Below are 22,957 nucleotides of genomic sequence, written 5' to 3' on the forward strand. Positions count from 1 at the left end.
AATTTTTATTTTATTTATTTATTTTTTGGTATTGGGGAAATCGAACTCAGGACCTTGTGCTTGTGAGGCAGGCGGTGGAACCACTGAGCTAAGTCCCCAGCCCTTAAATAAATTTTTAGAGTGTATCTTTTCATTGGAATGCCACTATGAAAATACATAAGTCAAATATAGAGGTGTATATAGACAGAAGCAAATAAAAAAAGCAAAACTTATGTATTCCTGTGATGACAATATATTTTTGCCGTGTGAGGCTGCAGATGGTCCGGAAAAAAGGGAATGAATGGATCTTTGTTGAGGCTACCACAGGTCAAGCAGGATGGCTGACACTCTACACATGTGAGCTCATTTAATTCTCACAACCTCATGGGATAGCTATGCCTCTCCTCTGTTTCCTCATCAAAAAGTGGGGCTCCGAGAGTCCCAGTTCTTGCTGAGGTCACAGACCTGTAGTCTGTAGAGCTGGAGACCTTGTTTGGGGCCATGGCAACCAACTCCATGCTAATTTCTCTCATATCCCGGGGAGCAGGGCTGCGCTGGGATCACAGGTTTGCAGAGGCGGTCCCCGGAGTCTGCTGTGTATCAGAGCAGGCTGAGAAGCTGCATTGGTCAGGAGGGGCCCAGCTTCAGAGAGGATGCCAAGCATCCCTGGGGAGCACAGCGAGGCCCACATCCAGGATACGACCCCAGAAGGGAAGTGCAGGAGGCCCCAAAGGCAGTGGTCACCCATGGAGAAATCACCCTCCTGGCTGGGCCGCATCAGCGACGGCAAGTCTGCTCCACAAGGTAACATGACAGCCACCCAGCTTGGGGGTCATTCCTGGAACCCAACACAACTGGCCATGGGCCATGGACGCCAAGCAGCTGAGAATAACCATTCCTGACAACACCTCAGGTGGGTGCAGCCATGCTGAGGTAACCAGGGGCAATGGTTTGATGTGGTTTCCTAATGGAAGCTTGGTTTCCAACATGGTGTCATTGGGAGGAGCTTGAAAGGGATTAAAGTATTTCTCTCGGAACTCTGAATGTTTTTCTTTGTTTGTATTTTTGTTTGTTTGTGTGTATCTTTGAGACAGGGTCTTGCTGTGTAGTGAGGGTCACCTTGAACTCACTGTGTAGCCCAGGTTGGCCTTGAACTCAAAGGGATCCTCCTGCCTCAGCCTCCCAAGGGCTGGAATTACAGGTGTGTGCCAACATGCCCAGCATGGATAGTTCTTTTAAGAAGATTGTTATAAAAGCCTGAGCCTGGTCATACTCAGTCTCTCTCTTGCTTCCTGTATGGTGATGGGATCCTGTGTGTGTACACACACGCACACACACACACACACACACACACACACAATCTGCCGTGATGGGACACAGCTTGGGGGACCCTCACCAGACCCAGGCTAGGGCCAGCACCTGCCCTTGAACTTCAAAGTTGTGCTAAGCAAGCCTCTTTACAAAGTTAGTCTGTCCTGAGTCTTTTGTTATAAGCAGTGAAAAGCTGATTGCTCCACTAGGCTCTTGCAGATGCCTGCACCTGCCAGTGACAAGCAGGAGATGAATCCAAGAAGGGAGACATCCAAGACCAGACTGGTGGCCATGGACATTGGGGAGACAGAGCGCAGCTCCAGATGAGCTGGCCAGAGCTGCCCTTCCACACCCACAGTACGGGCGCACTCTGGGACAGTGTTGGTGGCCCGGAGACCTTCAGGATGTGTCAGGCGGGGACTAAAGGCTGAGGAAGTGGGGGCACCAGGCCTCCAGGGGTGGTGTGTGAGTAAGAAGGGGCTAAAGGCAAGAGCAAGAATAGGAAGTGGTGCTCAGTGTCCCCCTGGTACAAGGGGGATGGCAAAGACAGTCCACCTCACCCCAGGCTATGGCCAGGCCATCAGGCCTGGCTGCACAGGCATGGTGGCCTGGGACAAGGCTGAACTCAGAGTGAAGGCAGTGAGGCAGGCCAGCTGTGATGCCCCCAGGGCTCCTGGCAAAAGATATCCTGCCCAGCCCCACCTGGTATCCACACTACTGCCAAGGCCCTGTGCCAATGAGACTGAGTGGAAAGGAGAAAGCAGCAGGGCCCAGAGCTCTTCCACAGGGACACAAGGGCCAAAGCCAGACAGGAGCCAAGCATCGTGGTGCACACCTGTGATCCCAACCCTCATGAGGCTGAGGCAGGAGGATCATCACAAGTTCCAGGCCAGCCTAGGCTACATAGTGAGTTCAAGTTCACTCTGAACTACACAGTAAGACCCTGTCTCAACAAAACAAAACAAAACACCCCATCAACAACAAACAAGTGATTTGAAAATATGAAGTGACAGAATTTAGGCTAGGGGTGCAGCTCAGAGGCAGAGTACCTGCCCAGTATGCACAAGTCTTGAGTTTGATCCCCAGCACTGCTAACAAGAAAAAATAACCCCAAATGCAAAGTTTTCCAATAAAAGGATTTTTTTCTCCTAAGATTAAAACCATGTTCTGCTTCGCAATACCTCAGTGGGCCAGTGACTGCTGCACAGAGCTGCTTGGAGGAAAACTGAATAATTGCCATACTTATTCTCCAAGGGATGGGATCTGCCCAGTTTTTAATTTTTATTTTTAAAATTTATGTATGTATTTATTTTTGAGACAGTCTCATTATGTAGCCCAGGTGGCCTTGCACTCATGGTGATCCTCTTGCCTCAGGCTTCTAAGCGCTGGGATTACTGGTGTGTACCACCATGCCTGCTTTTTTGTTTTATTTTGTGTGTGTGTGTGTGTGTGTGTGTGCAAATCCACTGGGCTGTGCTATGGGCCTCTCACACCAAACTGGGCACAGCAAATTCTTTGAAACTCCTTTGCAACCCCAGGGGAACTGCCCCAACTTACCTCTTCCTATCCCTTTTCTAGCCTTGCACCACTGTGATATCACCTGAACATGACAGCCACAGGCAGGGACCTTCACTCACCTTGGCCACGCTTCCCTTCCCTCGACACACTGAACTCTCCTAAGCTCCCTGGAGACCTGGCCCCCAGCACTGTCTGACTGGACCTCCTCCAAGTCTCACAGATCCTTCTAGAAGTTGGGTAACCAGACTTGCAAGTACTGCCTCAGGCTTGGACAAGCCACAGCTTGAAAGCATGGGCTACAGAGCCCTGTGCTGTGCCTGACTGAGTCCCGGCCCTACAGAACACTCCCACCACCTTCCTAGCTGGAAGACTCCTGCCATTGTCCCTTTCTGGAGCAGGGCCCAGTGTACTTAACAGACGCTAAAAGGCAACTTGAGACTCTGTTCAAAATCAATGTTATGGGGTTGAATTGTGTCCCTCAGAATTCATATGTTGGAGCTGGACACAGAGGTGTGCACCTGTAAGCCAGGCATGGTGGCAGCACACCTGTAATCCCAGCACTTGGGAGGCTAAGGCAGGAGGATTGCTCTGAGTTCAAGGCCAGCCCAGGCTGCACAGTGAATTCAAGGCCAGCCTGAACATCATAGTGAGACCCTGTCTCAAAATAACAACAGCAAAAAGTAAAATTAAAAGAGAAGGGTGCACCTATAAAGAAAGGATGATTGAGCACAGTAATTTGAGGCCAGCATGGGCAACGGGGTAAGACCCATCTCACATGCATAGATTGAGGTCCTGAGCCCCAGTATCTCCAGCTCCCCAGTGCATAGACATGGTGGTGACTTATTAGAAACAGAATCTTTGAAGATGGAATAAGATACATGCAAGGATGAGGTCACAGCGGAGTAATGGCTCCCACCCAGTATGACCTGTGTCTTTCTAAGAAGAGGACATGCACAGGACAGACACACAGAAAGACAACAACAGAGCAGAGACCAAAGTGACTGTTGCCCTGAGACACAAGGAGTGCTGGCCACCCTTGAGGTGAGAAGAGAGCATGGCCACTGCCCGGGCCTTGGTCTTGGACTTCAGGCCCCTGTATCATGCGAAAGTCCATTTCTGTCACTTGAGCCTTCGTGAGTCTTAGCAGACTTCAAACCTGCAGCGCCCTCCTCATAGTGGGGTGAAGTATGGGACCAAAAGCACACGGCAGGGAACCTGGCTACTCAGTTGTCCCTTACCATAAATCTCTAAAAGGTTATTTAAGTTGAAACTGCACATATATTTCATATGTTGATCTTGACTGGCTCTGGCTATTAAAAAAAATACAAACTGGGCATGGTGGGACAAGCCTGTAACCCCAACACTGGGGAGCTGAGGCAGGAGGATCACTGCGAGTTTGAGGCCAGCCTGTGCAACGTAGTGAGCTCAAGACCAGCCTAAACTGCACAGCGAGGCTCTGTCTAAAAAAAAAAATTAAAAACAAACGGTGCATTAATTTTCCCAAATAGAGTTAGGTTATTTCCTATCTATGACTTGGGTTCTAAATGTTGGCAGTGTCATGTCCCCACCCCAACCCGCAGCTCTCGGACTGAAAATGCCAGTCTCACTGAAGAATGAGCGGGTTGTTCCGCAGAGGTAAATGGCAGTTAATAGTTAACCTAAGGGTTATCTCTTGGCAGCTGTGAATCAAGAACAGGCCTACTTAGGAAAATAAAATGATACTCAGGTCTGCTTTCCAAAAGTTCCAGCTAGGAAAGCCTTATCTCAGCATTTCATATGGGATTAGCTCCAAACCCGTGTTCCTGGTGGAATTCTGGGTGGTAGGACCCTCAGCTCACTTCATTATTTATTTATTTATTTATTTATTTATTTATTTATTTATAGGCAGGATCTTGCTATGTAGCTCAGGTGAACTCATTATGTAGCCCTGGCTGAGACCTCAAACTAATGGTGATCCTCCTGCCTCAGCTTCCTGAGTGCTGGGGTGACAAGTGTGTGTCACCACGCCCAGAAACTTTGTTATATCTGAAGCAGCTTCCAGCTTCAGGAGGCCACCTGCCTGTGCTGTTTAAATCCAAGCATCATTCGCTGTCCCTTCAGAGGGACGCCCCCCCCCCGGGGCTTCAGGAAACGGATGTAAGCAAGCCACGGTTGATGATAAATAACCATCAGTCATAAAGCTGCATTTCCTGTGACACACCAGGGCCCTGTGGTATTTGCCCTCTGTACACAGCAACCACCACATCACAAGGCCCCCTGCCCTGATACCCCCGTGCTCCTCTCTGGATCACTGTACACATACCGCACAAATGAAGCAGGTGTCATGCCAGGTGTGCCCCAGGGCTTCGATGAACTTGTCCCCAGCCTCCACAGGGAAATCGCAGCCATGACACTTGGTGCTGAACAGGTTGACGTAGTCTGGAATAAAGGGGGTAGTGAGGACCAGGCAGACAGGCGGGACCCAAGGCCAGGGTAAGCTCTTTGTCAGTGAGCTGGGGCAAGCGCAGGACACTGAGCTGCCAGCTTGCCACCTCACCTGAGACAAAAGCTCCGCTCCTTAACTGGTTCCTTTTCCCAAACTTTTTTGTAATTTGTGCCAATGTCTGTAAACTCAGGCTGAGTTGCCACCTTAGCTGGTCGTGACTGTAAACACTTTCCATCTAGAGGGTCACCAACTTTTTTTTTCTGGTACCAAGGATTGAACTTGGGACCTTGTGCTTGTGAGGCCAACACAGTGCCACTGAGCTAAATCCCCAGCCCAAAGTTCACCAACTTTTAGCAAGGTGACTGTTCCCTCTGCTTCTGTCACTTCTGAGAACCCAGACACATCACTCCCCAAACAGGAACGGAAACAAGCTGCGGAAACAAGCTGGGTGTAGTGGTACCTACCTGTAATCCCAGTACTCAGGAGGCTGAGGCAGGAGGATCACTGCAGGTTTGAGGCCAGCCTGGGTAACATAGTGCGTTCAAGCCCAGCCTGGGCTACAGAGTTTGACCCTGTCTCAAAAAAACACCCCAAGAAAAAGAAAGAAAAGAAAGCAATCCCCATTTCCCAACAGCTCTGGTTATATTGGGAGGATGAGGGTCCTTAGGTTTAAGAGTTCTAGAAAGTTCTTTGCTGACCATTCTTCCATCATTAGGTCATTAGGTGTTCATGTTGACAACAGCTTTTCCCCTCTGCAGACAGCATTTACTCTCCTTTTCTTGGCCCACCCTCCTCCAACAAAGGAGACGATACTACTAAACACTGTAGTGCGCTTCACAGTTTACTGGACGTCTCCGGATGGATGGTGCTGGGCATTGAATGTGCCCAGGTTCAGGTGTTGGAAAGTCAATTCTCAAGGCAACAGTGCTGAGAGGCACCTAATTGGAGGTGTTCATTCAGCTCTGCCCTCATGATTAGATTCCAGTCATTATTGAGGCCATGGGCTCTTCATGGTAGGAGTGTGTTTCTTTTTTTCTTTTTGGTTTGGTTTTTTAAAACAGGGTCTCACTATGTAGTTCAGACTGGCCTTGAACTTGCAGCAACCTTCCTGCCTCAGCCTCCCAAGTGCTGGGATTACAGGTGTGCACCACCACACCCAGCTAAGAGTGGATTTCTTATAAAAGTGACTTTGGCCTCTCTTGGATTTTCTGACTTCCATGGGGATGATGCAGTAAGAACGCCTTGACTAGATGCAGCCCTTGACCTTGGACTTCTCAGTAGAGCCCTGAGCCAATTAAGGCTGTTCACTGTAAGGTTGTAAGTCACCGGGTCTCTGTATCCTGACGCAGCAGCTCCACACAGAATAAGACAAGTGGTATCTTTTACGAGTATCTCATGCCAAGGACCTGTTTCCTTTGTGTAGCACAAAGCCTGGCAGAGTCAATACCCCACACGTAGTAGTGAATGAATGGAGCAGTGAACGAGGAGAATGAGCTGTGCTTCTGTTTAATCCTCACGGCAGCTCTGTGACAAGGCACTATTCCCACTTCAAGGTCGACAAGGAAATGGTCTGGACCAGCTCCATCATGCAAGTCCCACCGAGGGCTCCAGGTTTGATGGACACAGGCGTTACCCTCCCTCCCTGACTCTGTCTTCAGATCCTTATCTATCACCATTGAACTTTTGTTTATCTTTTGCATATTTTTCAAACCTTGGCTTTCTTTCCCTTTTGTGCTTAAGAATATTTTTTCATGCAAATGATCTTGTATATCCCAACCCATCTTGTCCCTGACAGAAGACTGAATTTCCCCAATAGACAGAAATGTATCACCTTGCCAGAGCTAAGAAAGTGTCACACTGCTGTCTTTAAAAAGTTACAGAATATTTAGGCTTCACTCTGGACTATTACCTAACCCATCTCCACGTGAGGCCAATCCCTGAATCCCACTTCTGATTACTCTCTCATCATTCCCAGTCTCCAAATCCTCTGGGCTCTCTTACACCTCCATGGTTCTGTGTTAACTAGGTCCTGGGTTTGGAAATCCCTCCCCACATTATCTTCCTGCATTCTGTACTCCGTAGGGTCAAGCCTTCCTACTGGGAAATCCTAATGCTGCCCCCTCCAACCAAGAGAGATGAGATGGCCTTACTGGGGGCTTTTCCTAGGCTCCTCTCATCCATCCATCCATCCATCACATGTTCATCCATCCATCCATCCATCACACATTCATCTTTCCATTCATCCAACTATCCATTCATAATCAATCTATCATCTATCCATCAATCACCCATCTAGCCTTCCTTCTATCCATTCATCCATGTATCCATCCACCACCAATTCATCCTTCCATCACCCATCATCACTTCATCTTCTATCCATCCATATTTTTATCCATCCATCATCAACCCGTTGCTCACCCATCCATTCATATTTCCATCCATCCATCCATCCCCTGAATGCCAATGTACATGCCAGTGTACCCCATGATAATGGGTTTGTGTGAGGGTTTTGAGGGCAGAGACTGCCATGCCTACCTCTATGCTCAGTGCTTCCCGTGGGAACCAGCATGGAGCGCATATTCAATACACATTTGATGTATAAATGATGAACAGAAAACGAAGAAATGGCTCAGCCAATCTTCCTAAATACTGATGCCTTCTCATGTCAGGTTTGCATAGATACAGCTTTTACAGTGGCTTCAATCTATTTTTGAGATATCTGTACCTGTTTATTCATTGATTTTTCTATTTGAAACTTGATTTTGTAGTAATCTGGAGAACTGCCACTTTGTTTTGAAATTTGGTAGCATAAATCTGACCATAGCACATTTTATAAGAGTTGGTATCTGTCTTCATTTATCTCTAGAAGAAGGCCGTGGGCCCTGAATTAAGTCTGCACGTGCAAGGGCCTTTCCCAACAAGAGCATAATTCAGCCCTTCATTTATTTATTTCTTCATCTGTTCCTCCTTTAGGCCTTCATAATTTTCTTCTTACGTCCCAGGTGGAGTTAGTACCCTTGCATTTAATGGATTTTATTGCTATTGTAAAAGGATTTCCATCCATCAAATCACAGACTCTCTGTGTTGAAAAAGTGCTTACTTAGTGCAATGCTTCTCAAACATGGGAATCACATGAGGGGTTTGTTGAAACAGGGCTCACCAAGCTCCATGCCCCGAGTTTCTGATTCACAGAGCTGGGATAGGGCCCAAAGGGGTGCTTTTCTAACAGGTTTTCAGGCTATGTTGCTGCTGCCAGTCACTTTAAGAACCAACTCTAATTCTCAGACCCAAGTATCAAAATCATGGGGCTAGGGCAACACCCATGAGATTCTTCTGCTTCTGTGGTCTGGAAATTTCTCTTCTCTCTAGTTTTAAAGCTCCCCAGGGGACTGTGACACTGGCCAGGTGTGGCAGCTGCTCAAATGCAGATCAGAAACTTTGGGGGTGACCTTTCTATCTGGCTTACTCATGTCTTAGATAAAAGTGGCCACAGATTCTTGCAGTCAGCTGAAGTCTTTTTGAGTCTAGACTCCATGATTTTGGCTCAAAGTGCAGATTTGACAGGATTCTCTTCTGTATCTTCCTCCAATTTGGAGATTAAAAAGGCACCACAGTGAGATATCACTTCACACTGATTAGGACGGCTGCTGTCTAGAGCCCAGAAGGTGATGCGTGTTGCTGAGGATGTTGAGTATCTGGACTACTTATGCCCTGTTGGTTGGGATTGTCCTGGGGGCAACTGCTATGGAAAGCTGTCAGAGGCTTCTCAAAAATCAACATGCAATTTCCACATAGTCCAGGAATCCCACTTGTGTACATAGTCCCAAATAATTGAAAGGAAGGTCTTAAAGGGTACCCACATTTGTAGAAGCACTATTCACAATAGGCAAGGGGTAGAGCCCAAGTGTCCATGCATACAGACAAATGAATGAACTAAATGGAGTAGATTCTTACAAACTAGTATTGCTTGGCCTTAAAGAGGAGAGAAATTCTGACATCTATGCTATGGTGTGGATGAATCTTGAGGACATTAGGCTGCGTGAAACACGTCAATCACAAAAAGATAAATGCTATATGATCACGTGAGGTCCAGGTGTAGCCACATTCATAGAAACAGAACATAGAATGTGGTTGCCAGAAGGTGAGGAGAGAGGGAAATAGGGAATTATTTAACAGATACAGAGCCTCAGATTTACTAGAGGAAATACTTCTGGACATTGGTTTCACAGCAATGCAAAAATACTTAACACTACTAAGCTGTATACTTAAAATGGTTAATATGGTAAATTTTACATTATGCATTTGTGTGTGTAGTTTTTGTTGTTATTGTTATTGTTGTTGTTGTTTGAGGCAGGGTCTCTCTATGTAATTCAGGATGGCCTTGAACTCACTGTGTAGCCTAGGGTGACCAAACTTGCAGTGATCCTCCTACCTCAGCCTCCCATGTGCTGGGACTACAGGCATGCACTGCTGCACCTAACAGGGCTCAACTTCCATGTCTACACACTTCCCGCTGGACCCTGCCTCAACTCCCTCCTGATATGCGCAGGCTGTGGGTGAGCAAGGGAGTGAACGGCCTTTGAACCAGGACTCCAACTGTCTTATAAAGCGTGGCGTCTCCCGAACCCACAGTGACTTACTGCACAGTTTAGGACAATGCATAGCACTGTGCACAGAGAAACTGAACTCAGCCGATGAGGGACAGCAAAGTCTGAGAAGCATCGTAGACATGGGGAGCACACGAATCACCCTCTCTGGCTCACCTCCACCACAACGCCAGAAGACATGTTTACAGATGTTTACAGATGGGGAAAGCAGGGTTTGGAGCAATCTGGTCACTCACTTGAGGCTCCTGAGCCAGCCCGAAGTGGTACCAGGCTGGCACCTGGGTTGAAATCAGAGCCCAGTTGTGTGCAGAGCAGCCCCAGTCTCCTGAAGAACCTGGCAGGTCTCCCAAGTGGCTCCTCGACCAGCTCGTGGCCCACATATTCAAGTCAGAAGAGAGCAGAGAAGGGGTGTGTACCATGAGCTGTACACTCTGCCTCCTTGCTCTGGAATACTGCAGCCAACAAGGGGGACAGTTCAGTCACCTTCCTTGTGCCATAGCAGCACCACTCTGCCATTAAAACCAAGCCAGAAGCAAGAGCTGGTGTGCAGTTCAGTTGTAGAGAGCTTGCCCAGCATGGATGAGGCCTTGGGTTCAATTCCCAGCACCCCAGCTAAAATAAAACTCAAAAAACCCTTCTTAGCCTGGCATGATGGTGCATGCCTGCAATTACAGCACTTTGGGAGACTGAAGCAGGAGTATCGAAAGTTAGAGCCCAGCCTAGGCAACTGAGCAGCTTAGAGAGGCCCTGTATCAAAAACTAAAAAATACAAAGGGCTGAGGATGTAGCCCAGGGCACCCCTGGTTCCATTCCCAGTACTGCAAAAGAAAACCACTTCGACCAGGTGTAGAGGGGTCCGGAGTGAAGGGCTGCAGACAGCAGGGAGTGTCCCCCTGAAGTGGGAGCCTCCCCAGCCCATGGGTGCTGAACCTTGTCCTGGTCCCACCTTTCTCACAGTAGGGCTCCCCGTCCTCCATGTGGAAGAGGCTGTTCCCAAAAGGCTTCTTGCAGGCTGCGCACACGAAGCAGGTGGTGTGCCACGTCTGTCTCAGGGCGTGCATCACTTCCTGGGGACACAGGGTGCACTCAGGGGACACAGGGCCCCACACAAAGTGAACCCCAGGCAGGGACAGGGCAGAAGGGTCCTGGAAGCGTCCTCTCTGGGGTAGAAAGGGAGTCCCTTCCTCCTTCTGTTAGCAGCAGCAGCTTCCTGGCTCCTCATGGGACTCCACAGCCTGGGGGACAAGGGGCGAAGGTGGGCAGAGGAAAGGGCGCTGCCGCTCACCCCCATGATCTTGGTGTTGCACTTGGCGCACATCGGGGCAAAGAACTGCTTGTAACACCTCTCACAGTACACGTTGTTCTGCTCCTCCACAAAGCACATGTCTGCCAGCGAGGTCTTGCAGTAGGCACAGTTAAACTCTTCTGGGTGCCAGGAGCGGCCCATGGCCACCAGGAAAGGGCCCCTAGGGAGGTAGAGAACAGCAGCTGATCAGAGACTCCCAACTCAGAGCCAGACATTCTAAGAACCCCAGCAATGCTCTTACTTCTACCCAGTAACTCTCGCTTGGTGGCTGATCTAACGGAATAATAAAACATCAGAGAAGGCACCATGTTGAAAGGTGTTCTAGTCTGATCACTTTCAGTGGAGAGAACCTGGAACTTGCTGGGTGTGGTGGTGCATGCCTGAAATCCCAGCACTCAGGAGGCTGAGGCAGGAGGATCACCATAAACTCAAGGCCAACCTGGTCTACATAGTGAGATCCTGCCTAAAAAACCAAATAAACAAACAATGGAAGCAACTTAATCAGTCACTGTGTGGGACCTGGTAAGCACGTGACAGAATCCAAGTGACCACTGCTAATGACAAGGACAGGGATGCTGAGGTGGATGCTAACATTCATGAAGTGCTTCCTCCAGCCCCGGCACAATTCAAGAACAAGTTTGCATCTATTAACTTTGTTTAATCCTTTCAACGATCCTATGGGGTAGGAACTATGATGCCCATGTTCAGGAAAAGAAATGAGGCACCAAATGATTAGGTTACTCATGGAAAACTACAGGGCCAGCAAAAGGTAGACCCAGGATCCAAAACCCAAGTCTAGCTCCAGATTAGAATCCTGGGACCATGAGGGAGGATTTTTGGTTTTGTTTAATTTTTTAACTTTTTTTTTGTTGCAGTGCTAGGGATTGAACCCAGGGCTTTCCCTCCAAGGTATATCCCCAGCCCTTTTTATTCTTAATTTTGTTTTTGTTTTTGTTTTTTGACACAAGGTCTCCCTATATAGTTCAGGCTGGCCTTGAACTCACTTTGTAGCCCAGGCTGGCCTGGAACTTGCAGCAATTCTCTTGCCTCAGCCTCCCAAGTACTGGGACTACAGCCGTGTGCCACTGTGCCTGGCTTTTTTTCAGTTTTGAGATGGGTCTCCCTGAGTTACTAAGTTGCCCAGCCTGGGCCAGAACTTGCAATCCTCCTGCCTCAGCCTCCCAGAGTTCTTGGTTTACAAATCTGCACCACCTCCACCAGGAAGTTTATTGTGTTTTAATTTTTACTTTTCCATATTTTCTAATTCTTCTCTAACAAAGATTCATTACTTTATTCTTAAATAAGAGTGTATCTGTCATATACATAAACTTGTCACATGCACACGCACACACTTTTGTATTCAAACCAGCACCATCCAGAGCCCTGCTTCTCAGTGTGAAGTGACTTGTTCCCATGCCAGGGCAGTGCCCACCCCAGGCCTGGGCGGCACAGGCCTGTCTGCAGAAAGCAACCCTGAAGCAATGCCAGGTCAAAAGCAGCACAGTCAGCCACTTTGCAACAGCCCAGTAAACCCACTGTGACAACCTGGCAATTCCCAGAGCCCGGCCCTGGCCCATGGGAGCTCCTGGTGCTGCACCCACTTACCTCATGGCACCCTCCCACCCCTGGGGACACAGGTGTCACACAGGGACAGGGCTGCTGCTCAGAGAGGGTCGTATCCAACCTGATGGCGGCCCGCACCCTCCTACCCTCCTGACCCCACCTCGGGGCTGAACTGGGAACACACAGTGCCTGCCCTTCTGGCGCCCAGGGAACCCTACCGGATGACACTGTTGCAGTGGCCGCACAGTGGAGTCCTGCTGCTGGCTGGGAAGCGCTCGGCTCTCTGCACAGTGCCCCTGGCCAGGGTGGGGACCGAGGGAGCCCCTGGGGTGTAGCCTGGGGCTCCCCGTGGCAGGTTCTGCTTGCTGATGGAAGTGGTGCTTTTGTTGGGAGCAAACTTCTGAGAAAAGCCGTCATCTGTCACCCACGGGGGGAGGCTGGCAGACTCCGCTGGGCCACCACTATAGGCTGTCGAGGGTGTGGGGTTGTAGCTGGGAGCAGGTGAAGAAGGGGTGTAGGTGGGAGCAGGTGAAGGGGTGTAGGTGGGAGCGGGGGAAGGGGTGTAGGTGGGAGCAGGGGAGGGGGTGTAGGGAGCTGGACTGTAATTGGCCCCCAGGGCTGGGCTGTAGGTAGATGTAGGCACTGCAAGGCAAAAACACCCAAGTAAAAACACATTAGGTATTTGGTTCCCCTCCCACCGCCACCCAGAGGGCTGCAAAAGGCAGCTTTAATATTAGAGCAGCGCAAGCCTAGTTTCTATGGGATGTGAGTTCCTGAGCTACTCTTGACTGGGAGCCCTGGGAGCCTTCGCAGGGCTGGGCAGGACGCAGCTCTAAATTCTTGCAGCCTTGCAGAAGATGGGGAGAGGGGCTGGGGGTGCCAGCTCAGCCTGGACCCAAGGATGCTGACTGGATGTGGATCTGGTCCAGCCTTGGGGACAAAGCAGATGGCCTTGCTGCTGGGTGCAGGTTTCTTTTCTTTCTTTCCCTTTTGTTTTTTTGGTTTTGGGGGGGTTTTTGTTTGTTTGAGACAGGGTCTCAATTTGTAGTTCAAGCTGGCCCTGAACTCACTATGCATCCCAGACTGGGCTTGAACTCACAGTAATCCTGCTGCCTCAGCCTCCTGAGTGCTGGGATCACAGGCATGCACCACCATGCCCAGCAGAAATATTGCGTAGCATAATCAATTTTGCATATTTGTGTCTTCAGTCTGAAAATCCTTTTAGGATATAAATGCATTAGAGTTTCTTCATTTGCATAATGGAATCCCCAACCCCCAGTGCTGTCACATAAACAGTTTACTAAACTTTAAAAAAAAACCCCAAGTTGCTGCTGCCTCCCGCTGGGCAGCCTAAGGGTCCAGCGCCCCTATGCCACTTCGGGCAGCTCTGGCTGGGGTTGCCTGGGTCTCTGGTCTCTCCCCTCCCTCCCAGCCCCTCTGTCTCTCTCTCACCTGGTGCCCAGGCCATTGTGGCCCACAGCCCCAGCCCTGAACCACCTGTCCCTGCTGAGCCAGGGCTGGGACAGGCACACAGCTCTCGGGGTGGTGGGGACCCTGCCTGTGCTGAGCCAGCTCCGGCCCTGCCCTGGGGGTCGCTGGCTCACAGATGCCCCTTCTCCCCATGGCCTCTTCCTCCCATTCAGGGAGGGCTGGACACACCTAGCAGGTCCTGGGCATCTGTCCTCACATTGTACCCCGTGACACTCGAGGTCACCAGGGCCCAGAGTGAGACTCCACCCTTTCACTCCACACCCTGAGCCACCTCTGCAAAGAACAGGAGTCCAGTTTCCAGACAATCCTGGTGTTCCAGCTCATCGAGGAGTTGCAGTCTACCTGGAAGAGGCCTCAATGGTGTGTGGCCCAGGCACCAGACCTGGAGTCGGGCTGGGGTGTGGCTCAGTGGCAGGGCATCTGGCTGGCATGTGTGGCTCTGGTTCAACCCCCAGAACCACGAAAATAAAGAAGTCCTTGCTTCACATCCCAGCTCTACTTCCTGGCTGTGTGTCCTGGGCAGGTCCCTTAGCCTCTCTGGGCCTCAGTTTCTTCATCTAAAATGCTAATAACAAGGTCAGGTGTGGTGGCACACAGCTGTGACCCCAGCACCCATGTGTCACTGAGTTTGAACCAGAATGTAAAGAGGCTGGCAGCTGGGGTCAAGGTTGGCCTGCGCTGTCAGCCAATCTCAGGGTGGGGGTCACAGGTGACTACTTTGGGGTGGGGGAGGGAGGGGGTGTGACGCTCTGAAGTCAGAGGACCTGCAGCGGCACAGCCTCATCAGGGTGGTGGAGCAAACATGTGACACCCGTGTGCCTGGGACACTGGGCTGGCGGGGTCCTGCGGAAAGTTGAGGTGGTGTCTTCCCAACAACCTTGCCTTGCTCCCTGCTACTCAGAACAGGTGGTCTCAAAATGGGAGGGGCAAAGGTGACTTGAGGGCAACTGGGTCAATTCCTGTCACCTGTCACTGGCTTCTGTGTGAGGGTTCTGTTTTGGTTTTGCTCCTACAGCTCTGCTAAGAGGCAGGAAGGAGAAAAGCCCTGGGAGCTCCAGAAATGTGGTCGGTCTAACCCAAGAAGTGCTCTTCAGTGCCAACACACACCAGATTATGAAGACTCAATTAAAGATAGGAATATAAAATATCTCATGAATAGCAGTGTTATATTAATTACATGTTGAAGTGATTTTTTTTTTTTTAAATCTTGACTTGGCCTAGAACTCCTGGGCTCCAGTGAGCCTCCTGCCCTACCCTTCTGAAGAGCTGGAACTATAGACATGTGCCACCTCGACCAGCTCTGAAATATTTTGAATATACTGGGTTAAATAAAATGTATTAAGTCAGGTGTGGTGGTGCACACCTGTAATCAGAGCATTTTGGGAGGCTGAGGTAGGAGGATTTCAAGTTCAGGACCAGGATGGACAATTTAGTGACTTATGGACAGCCTGTCTCAAAATCAAAAACAAATAAAGGGGGGTGTGTTGGAGATGTGCCTAAGTGCAAAGGCCCCAGGTTCAATCCTTCGAGCCACACATGTATACGTATATGTATATGTATATAAATTTTGCCTGCTTTCTTTCACGCTTCTTTTTTTTTTCTTTCACTCTTTAAAAATGGGGCTATGGGAAACATTTCCTTTTGGATGACGCTGCCCTAATCAAAATCGAGGCTACCAAGTGTTGACGGAGGCCCCAACCCTGAGGGCACCGAGGCAGATACATCTCAAGTCCATGCAGTGGGGCTTGGGGAGCACGCCACCCCACCCCCGTCCCGCACTGGGAGCTGTGCAGTGAAGGCTGCAGCTCAGGGTGTGACCTCCTCCAACCCCGTCCAAGGCCCAGGTGGCACGGGGACCCCATTTTGGACTGGGGCTGCGCCCCCGGGAGAAGGGTCCCTGGGCGCCCTCCATCCAGACTCCCACTCCCTTGGAGGGGCCGGGGGGGCGCTGCTTCGTCCCTCTGAGCCCCGAGACCTGGGTGGAGACGGCCGCCCATCTGGGCCCTGCGGGGGTGGCTCTTCCTGACTGACGGCACCGAGGCTGTCCATATTAGAAGGTGACATTTCGTGGAGTTCAAAAGGCCCCTATCACGCCCTGTGGCCCGGGACTGTGTCACTAACAAGGTGACCTGTGACTCACGCCGACCGGGCCAACGTGGCCGTCGGGTCCCATCTCCGACCCCGCCTGCGCCCGAGGTGTTCCGGGCTCCTCACCGTCCGCAGCAGCCGGGCCTCTCGATCCTTCGGCAGCTGCTTCCCAGGAAGGGACGCGGAGGTGGCCCTGCCCCGCTCCTCTCCGGGCTTAATTTGGGAGCCGGCTGGCTCGGGAAGGCCCCTGGCGCCCCCTGGTGGGCACACGGGGTGGCGGAACCCGGACTGGGGGTGCGGGGTGCGGGTGCAGGGCCGCCCGGAAGACGCTCAGGGCCCGCCCTGCCCTGGGTCGGAAAGGCGCCCCTAGCGGTCCGCTGTCGGCCCGGAGCAAGCGTCTCAGCGCCTCCTCGTCCGGTGCAGTGGGGACCGCGGAGCTCTGTCTCTGCTCCCTAAGGGACACCGAGGGTGCCTCCGGGGTGCCAAGCACCGGTCCGGGGGTCACGAGGTGCACGTGGTGTCGCCCCGTTTTACTCTGGGGTGGGCTCTCAGGCCCGGCCTTACGCTTTGTGTTCCAGGCATGGACAAACCTGTCCTTAACTGGTCACATGCCCCGGTCTAGACTGGATGTGCCCTACCCTCAACCCCGACTGGGATTGAACCCAGGGACGCTCCACTGCAGAGCTACAGCCCGGCCCTTTTGATTTTACATTTTGAGACAGGGTCCCAGTTACTCTAGCGAGACTCGAACTTTGGATCCTCCTGACTCAGCCTCCCTCAATGCTGGGATTACAGGTGTGCACCACTACGCCAGGCTTTGTATGTGCCCTTCTTCACCCCTGTGACTGCTTGGCCAACTTGAAATCTTGCATGACCCAGAGAAAACTTTCCTTGTCCCCTGCCCTGTCCCTTAGAATGACCTTTCCCAAGCAAGTCCTCAACTTTCTCCCTTGGTCAGTTTGTCACAGGCAAAATTGGTGTGGGGGGGGGTAGGGTATGTTGATAAACAAGGAGGCTGTGCAAGGGGGGGATGTATATGGGAAAACGCTGTACCTTCCACTCCATTTTGCTGTAAAACTAAAACTATTATATATAATATATATTATATATTTGAGAGAGAGAGAGAGGAGAGAGAGAGAGAAAGAGAGAGGAGATTCGCTGTGTAGCCCAGTCTGGCCTTGAACTCATAGCGATCCTCCTGACTCAGTCACAGGTGTATACCACCACACCTAACTAAAACTGCTCTTTTTTTTTAAATCTATCGAAATCTTCCATGTATAAAAATTTTGAGGGGAGATGTTTAGATCACTAACTGTAGATGCAAAATCATTATTGTTTTTCATAATTCAAGGTGACCATAAAGAGAAATATGTTGAAAGTACAATGCTTGAAGTGGAAAGCATGTGGCACCTTACCCACCCCGGGAACTGTACCAGGGGCCACACTGGGCACACCTGGGACCCATCTCCCGGTGCACACAGCTGCCAGCGTGCAGAAGCAAGTCCTGCTTTGTCCTGCCCGCTCCCCACTGCCTGAGTTGCTCCTGGCCCTGCATCCATCTCTCCCTGCATTTCCTGTGCCCTCACTGAATGTCCCTCATGCCAGGCCCCAGTCAGATGTGCACAGGGTGAAGAGCCATCCTGCCCAGCCCTCCTGACTTCAGTTGGAACCTGTAGGGAAGGAGAGGATGTTTCCTAGCCTTGGCCTGCATGCCCAGAGCCCTTATAGGCAACTCTGTGTACCAGGGCACACGTGACCTCCCCCGCCTGGGCACACACTGGCTGGAGAGCCCTGGGGTCCTTCAGCAGGCACTTGCAGAGGAAAGGAGCTGCCTAGCAGCTGGTATCACCCTCAGGCCCTGGGGATCAGGCTCAACTTTCCCAGCAGAGCAGAGCAGAGGGCATGGCTGAACCTGTGCCCCATGAGGAGCCCTTGGGCACTGACGAGACAGGAGCTGTAGTCCCGTCTCGGTGAGGAAACCACAGACCAGACAGGTTGAACAACTTGAATGAGGTCCCACTGTGATGCAACAGGTAGGCCCAAAGCCTGCAGGACCTTTGTTATTTTTTGTGCCAGCTTGAGCTGGGCCCAGATTCATGGAGGATCAGCTCCCAGCCTTGTCCTGCAGGCCCTCTTCTCCCAGCTTGAGCCTGGATGTCTCCTGCCTGTGCTCCAGCAGCAGGGGCCCAGCTGACCTGCATCCTCAGCCCTCCCACCCCGTTGCTCACCTGGCTGGTAGACGGAAGGCCGGATGCTGGCTGTAGTGACAACCCGGGGCTTAGGTGCAGGGGCGGCTGGACCTTCGCTGTAGCTGGTGTGGGCGGCTGGGGCTGGAGAGGTGGCTGCTGCGGGCTGTAGGCAGAGGTCTGGGGCCTGGATTAGAGGGGAAGGGTTACAGTGAGGATGGTCCTGGGGGTCCTGGGCCCTGCAGCTGTGGCCTTCAGGAGGAGGAACCTGGAGATGCCCTTGGGGAGTGGGGTGGGGTCGGGGGGCTCAGAGAGGAGAAAGCTGCTCCTTTGGTGAGAGGGCGGAAGCGATCACCAGATGAGGACACATGGAAAAGTCACCTCTGCCAGCGGGGAGAGACTGTCTCCAGGGACAGCAGGCTGAGGCAGAGGGTGATGGAGTCTGTCACAGCTGGGCTCCCCCTGGGCGTTCCTAGTGTTATGGGGGGCAGGCAGATGATAATGGGGAGCCCCGTGCAGCAAACATCATGCTTCCTTACAGAGTTCCCGTTCCCTCCTGGGCTGGTCATGAGCCTCTTGCCACGTGTGGCCCAGGGACCAGGGGACCAAAGAGATGGAGAAAAGAAGACACCATTTCCTACTTCACGACCCCAGGAAACACTGTGCTCGGCCCGTGCCCTGGCCCAGCAGCTTGTATAACCTCGTCTTTTCCAGGGTTCTCTGAACCCCCTTATCTTCACTTATAACCAAGGAAGTTATAAGTGCCTTAGAGGAAATGTGGGTTCCCTGTGTCTTTTACATCCACAAGGAGACATATGACTGCACCCAGAACAGATGGGTCTTTGACGGGGAGCTGGAGAAGGGGACCCCAGGACACACCCGTCTCAGCTACAGCTTCCTGCGTTCCTTCCACCTGCTTGCCAGTGTCTCAGGCTGCCCATCCCTGCTGGTCAGAGCTGCAGAATGAGGCAGTGCCCTCCTCTCTTGGGGTCCAGGAGGGGGCCCTGGGATAGGAGCCCTAAGGGACAGTGACAGACCAAAACGCAGAAGGGTCTCAGGAAGCCAGCGTCCCAGGCATTTGCCTCCTGTGAGCTCCCAGTAGCCCAGTACCTTCCCAGCCCACGTGCAAGGAGAGGAGGTTGCTGGGCTCAGGATGCATACCCTCAACCCCTGCTGCTCCAGCTGGTGCCCTGTGGGGCTGCCCTCTGGGCTCTCCCCAGGTTCTCCCCAGACTCTGTTGCTCTTATTCCTCCCCAGTACTGGGGATGAACCCAGGGCCTTGTGCGTGGTAGGCATGTGCTCCCCCACTGAGCTGCACCCCAGTGCCTGTCACTCTCAGCGAGGTGGAGGGAAGAAGGGCCCCCATAGAGGGTGTACCCCTGGACAAGAGGCTGCCCTCAGCAGGGCTGAGGGAGGCCACATGGCCCATAGGCATCAGCATCTAGGGCTGCCCAATCCAAATAGGGAGGCTTCTGCCTGCTGCACAACATCTCTTACCCTCCTCTAAGTGTTGTTGGTGTGCAAGTAGCAAGGCCCACATGTTAAGATTCTGCAGTGAAGAAGGGAAGCAGTTTGCTTATCCTCCACCAAGAAATCTGATTTGTTTGTGGGACTGGGAGTTGGACCCAGAGTCTTCTAACTGAGCTTCATGCCCAGTCTTTTTTTTTAAACTTTTTATTTTGAAGCAGGGGCTCACTGAGTTATTAAATTACCCCCAGGCTGGGTTTGAATTTGTGATCCTCATACCTCAGCCTCCCAGGTGCTGGGGTTCCAAGTGCGCACCACCACACCTGGCTTTACCCCTGTGGCTTGAGATGGGCTGGGAAAGGCTGGGCTTGGTGATGGGGCCCCATTGTGAAGTCTGCATAGGGCCACCTGGCCTCAGCCTGCACCCCACACCTCTGCACCCTGACCTGGGGGGATGGGAGGGGGAAGCTGAGCTATACTCCAAACACCAACTGGACAGCTCCAGGAAGCCCAGGGAGGGAAAGTGGGGCCAGGCTGCCTCCAAGTGACCTGTCCAGCCTGTCCTCTCCCCCTCCTGCACACCCTGCCCTGGGTCAGCCTCCAGGAACTCAAAGACTTGTGTCTTTTGTGTGTGTTTTATATACATTTTGCCCATTACCATCCTATAAATCCATGTGTCATTTTAAACATCTTAATGGAAGAGGACACTGAGGTTCAGAGAGGTCAAGGCACTGTCCAAGGTTACAGACTGGAAGTCATAGAGCAGAAGTTCAATGCCAGGTGTACCAGATGTCCCTGGAGATGCCAAGCTCTCCATCAGGAGAGGGGAGGGAGGTGGGCAAGTTATGATCCACATGTCTGACCCAATCTTATCCCCTTCCCTGCCCAGCGCAATGTCCCCAGGCCATGGGGATGACTTTTCTCCTCTCTTAGCTGACTTCTGGCAACGAAGACTCCATCCAGTGCCCCTTTGTTACCTAACTCTGTGTGCATGTGTGACTTTTACCTGTGTCACTAGAGATGTGTCCCTGGGAGGCAGGCAATGTCCCCTGGACCCAGTCCCCTGGGCCGTTACCTTGGGCTGTCCGAGGGGCTCGAGGTGGGGGCTGCAGCGGAGGCGGTGGCAGCATGGGCAGCAGCTGTGGCTGGGGGTGGCGAGGCTGCGCTGGGAGAGGCGGCAGCAGGCAGCTGGGCAGAAGCGGGCAGCAGCGGGGAGGCGGCCTGGCTGGTGCACACCGGAGCATGCTCAATGGGGGTGCTGACGGGGCAGGAACAAGAAAGACAACAGGTCAAGGGGGCCAGGCCTTCGGGGACCGCTGCGTGGGGCAGGTGTGTAGACAGTGCTGTGGCTCTGCAGACCCAGCAGGCTCCCCCGGGGGGCGCATCCTCTGGAGACAGGGACAGAACTCCTCTGGGGTCTCAGAGGAAGCTCAGAAACTGTTCATTCTGGGGAATGTTTTCACCCCAGTTTTTCTGTACTTCCGATTTTTCTTTCTCAGCAAAACACAGCAGAGTGGAAATGTAGATTTAATTAGCAATCAGGTTCCTCTCCCATTCTGTTCTTTCCCTTTCATCTTTCCCCATCCGGTTAGGGGCAAGTGTTGCCTTTGGGGAGGGACAATACGCAGAAAAGCGAGGGAGGGCCCTTGAGTATCGGGGTCTTAGGCGCTGGAGTTGTGAGAAACTGGCCTTAAACTCCAAGGACACAGGACTGACGCCACCTCTGCATGCCGCACAGAAGCCGTCTGCCAGGGAGACCAGAAGGGGGCGATGTGGCAGGGAGATTCCAGGATGGAAGCACCTGTGCCCGGGGGAGGCCAGCACTTGAGGCAGGGACTGGGCTGGGTGGCCTGGGTGCCAGAGGGTCTCCCACACACCCGAGTGTTGTGGACATGGCACTAACTGGGAAGAGCAGAGATGGCCGATGGGGAGGGGACATCCTGAAGTTGCCAGTGTAGCTGGTCCAGAAACCTTTGTGCTCCTCCCCTGCCTGGTGTCCTGTGAGCTCCTTCTCCCCAGATCCCTTCTGGGAAGACAGAGGAGCTACAGCCTGGGCCGAAGGGATTAGATTTTTTGAAGCAGAGAATAAAATTTAAATTATAGGGTCAGGGATTTAGTTTAGTGGCATCACGCTTGCCTTGCAAGTATTATAAGGTCCTGAGTTCAAGCCTCAGTACCAAAAAAAATTAAATTATAGGAAAACCAAGAAATCCACTTTCTTTGCTTTTCTTTTTCTCTGTGTCCTTCCCTTCCTCCCTCCCTCCTTCCTTCCTTCCTCCCTCCTTCCTTCCTTCTGTTCTTCCCTCCTTTCCTTTCTTTTCTTTTCTTTTGGTACCGGGGATCAAACTCAGAATCTTGTGCTTTCGAGGCAGGCAGCGGAACCACTGAGCTAAAACCCCAGCCCTCTCCTTTTTTTTCTTTTGAGCAAGATCTCTCTGTGTTTCCCAAGCTGGTCTTGAATTTGTGGGCTCAAGTGATTCTCTTGCCTCAGCCTCCCAGATAACTGGAACTTACATGTGTACACCACCACTCCCTGTCATTCTTTGCGCTTTTAATTGGCATTGGTATTTATATTTGCAACACAGTGACAGAATAAGTCAACTCCTATAACTAGGAATAACTTTCCCCCTATAGTGTGTGATTCACTTATTGCCCTTGTTCTACGCACTCAGAATTATGTCTGGAATCCCTCACAATCACCCTCTGATGTGGGTATTATCGACTGTTTAACAGAGAAAGAGATGGAAGCAGAGAATTCCCTAGGCTAAGGTTCTCCAATTCACCCAAAGATGCACATTACCAGCCCCAGGGCTGGTGCCCGTTTTGACCACTGCCAGGAAGCACCTAGGATGGGGCAGGGCCTCCGCTGCAACCTGCCCAGGCCTCCCGGCTTATTGGTCAGAGAGGACCTTGGGCAACCCAGCCTGCAGGCCCGTGGCAATGCCTAGCCTTGGCTTTTCCATGAGACACTGGCCGCCTTCTATGGAAAGCCTGTGACGCTGTAGCACTGGGCTGG

The 22,957-nt window shown here is 51.8% G+C and overlaps 1 protein-coding gene across 1 annotated transcript in view; it reads right to left on the reverse strand.

Annotated features, from left to right (window-relative positions):
- Ldb3 (LIM domain binding 3) overlaps positions 1 to 22,957 on the reverse strand; it is a 54,572-nt gene that overhangs the window by 4,393 nt on the left and 27,222 nt on the right. Inside the window, 7 exon segments of the mRNA XM_087201102.1 lie at positions 5,111 to 5,226; positions 10,787 to 10,907; positions 11,126 to 11,306; positions 12,928 to 13,351; positions 18,517 to 18,642; positions 18,645 to 18,661; positions 21,017 to 21,199. Of these exon segments, the coding sequence (XP_087057228.1) occupies positions 5,111 to 5,226; positions 10,787 to 10,907; positions 11,126 to 11,306; positions 12,928 to 13,351; positions 18,517 to 18,642; positions 18,645 to 18,661; positions 21,017 to 21,199 (1,168 nt within the window).

The sequence above is a fragment of the Heterocephalus glaber genome, unplaced genomic scaffold, assembly GCF_053883595.1.
Source record: "Heterocephalus glaber isolate CG9 unplaced genomic scaffold, H.glaber_assembly_v1.0 deba00001755, whole genome shotgun sequence".
Taxonomy (NCBI): Eukaryota; Metazoa; Chordata; class Mammalia; order Rodentia; family Bathyergidae; genus Heterocephalus; species Heterocephalus glaber.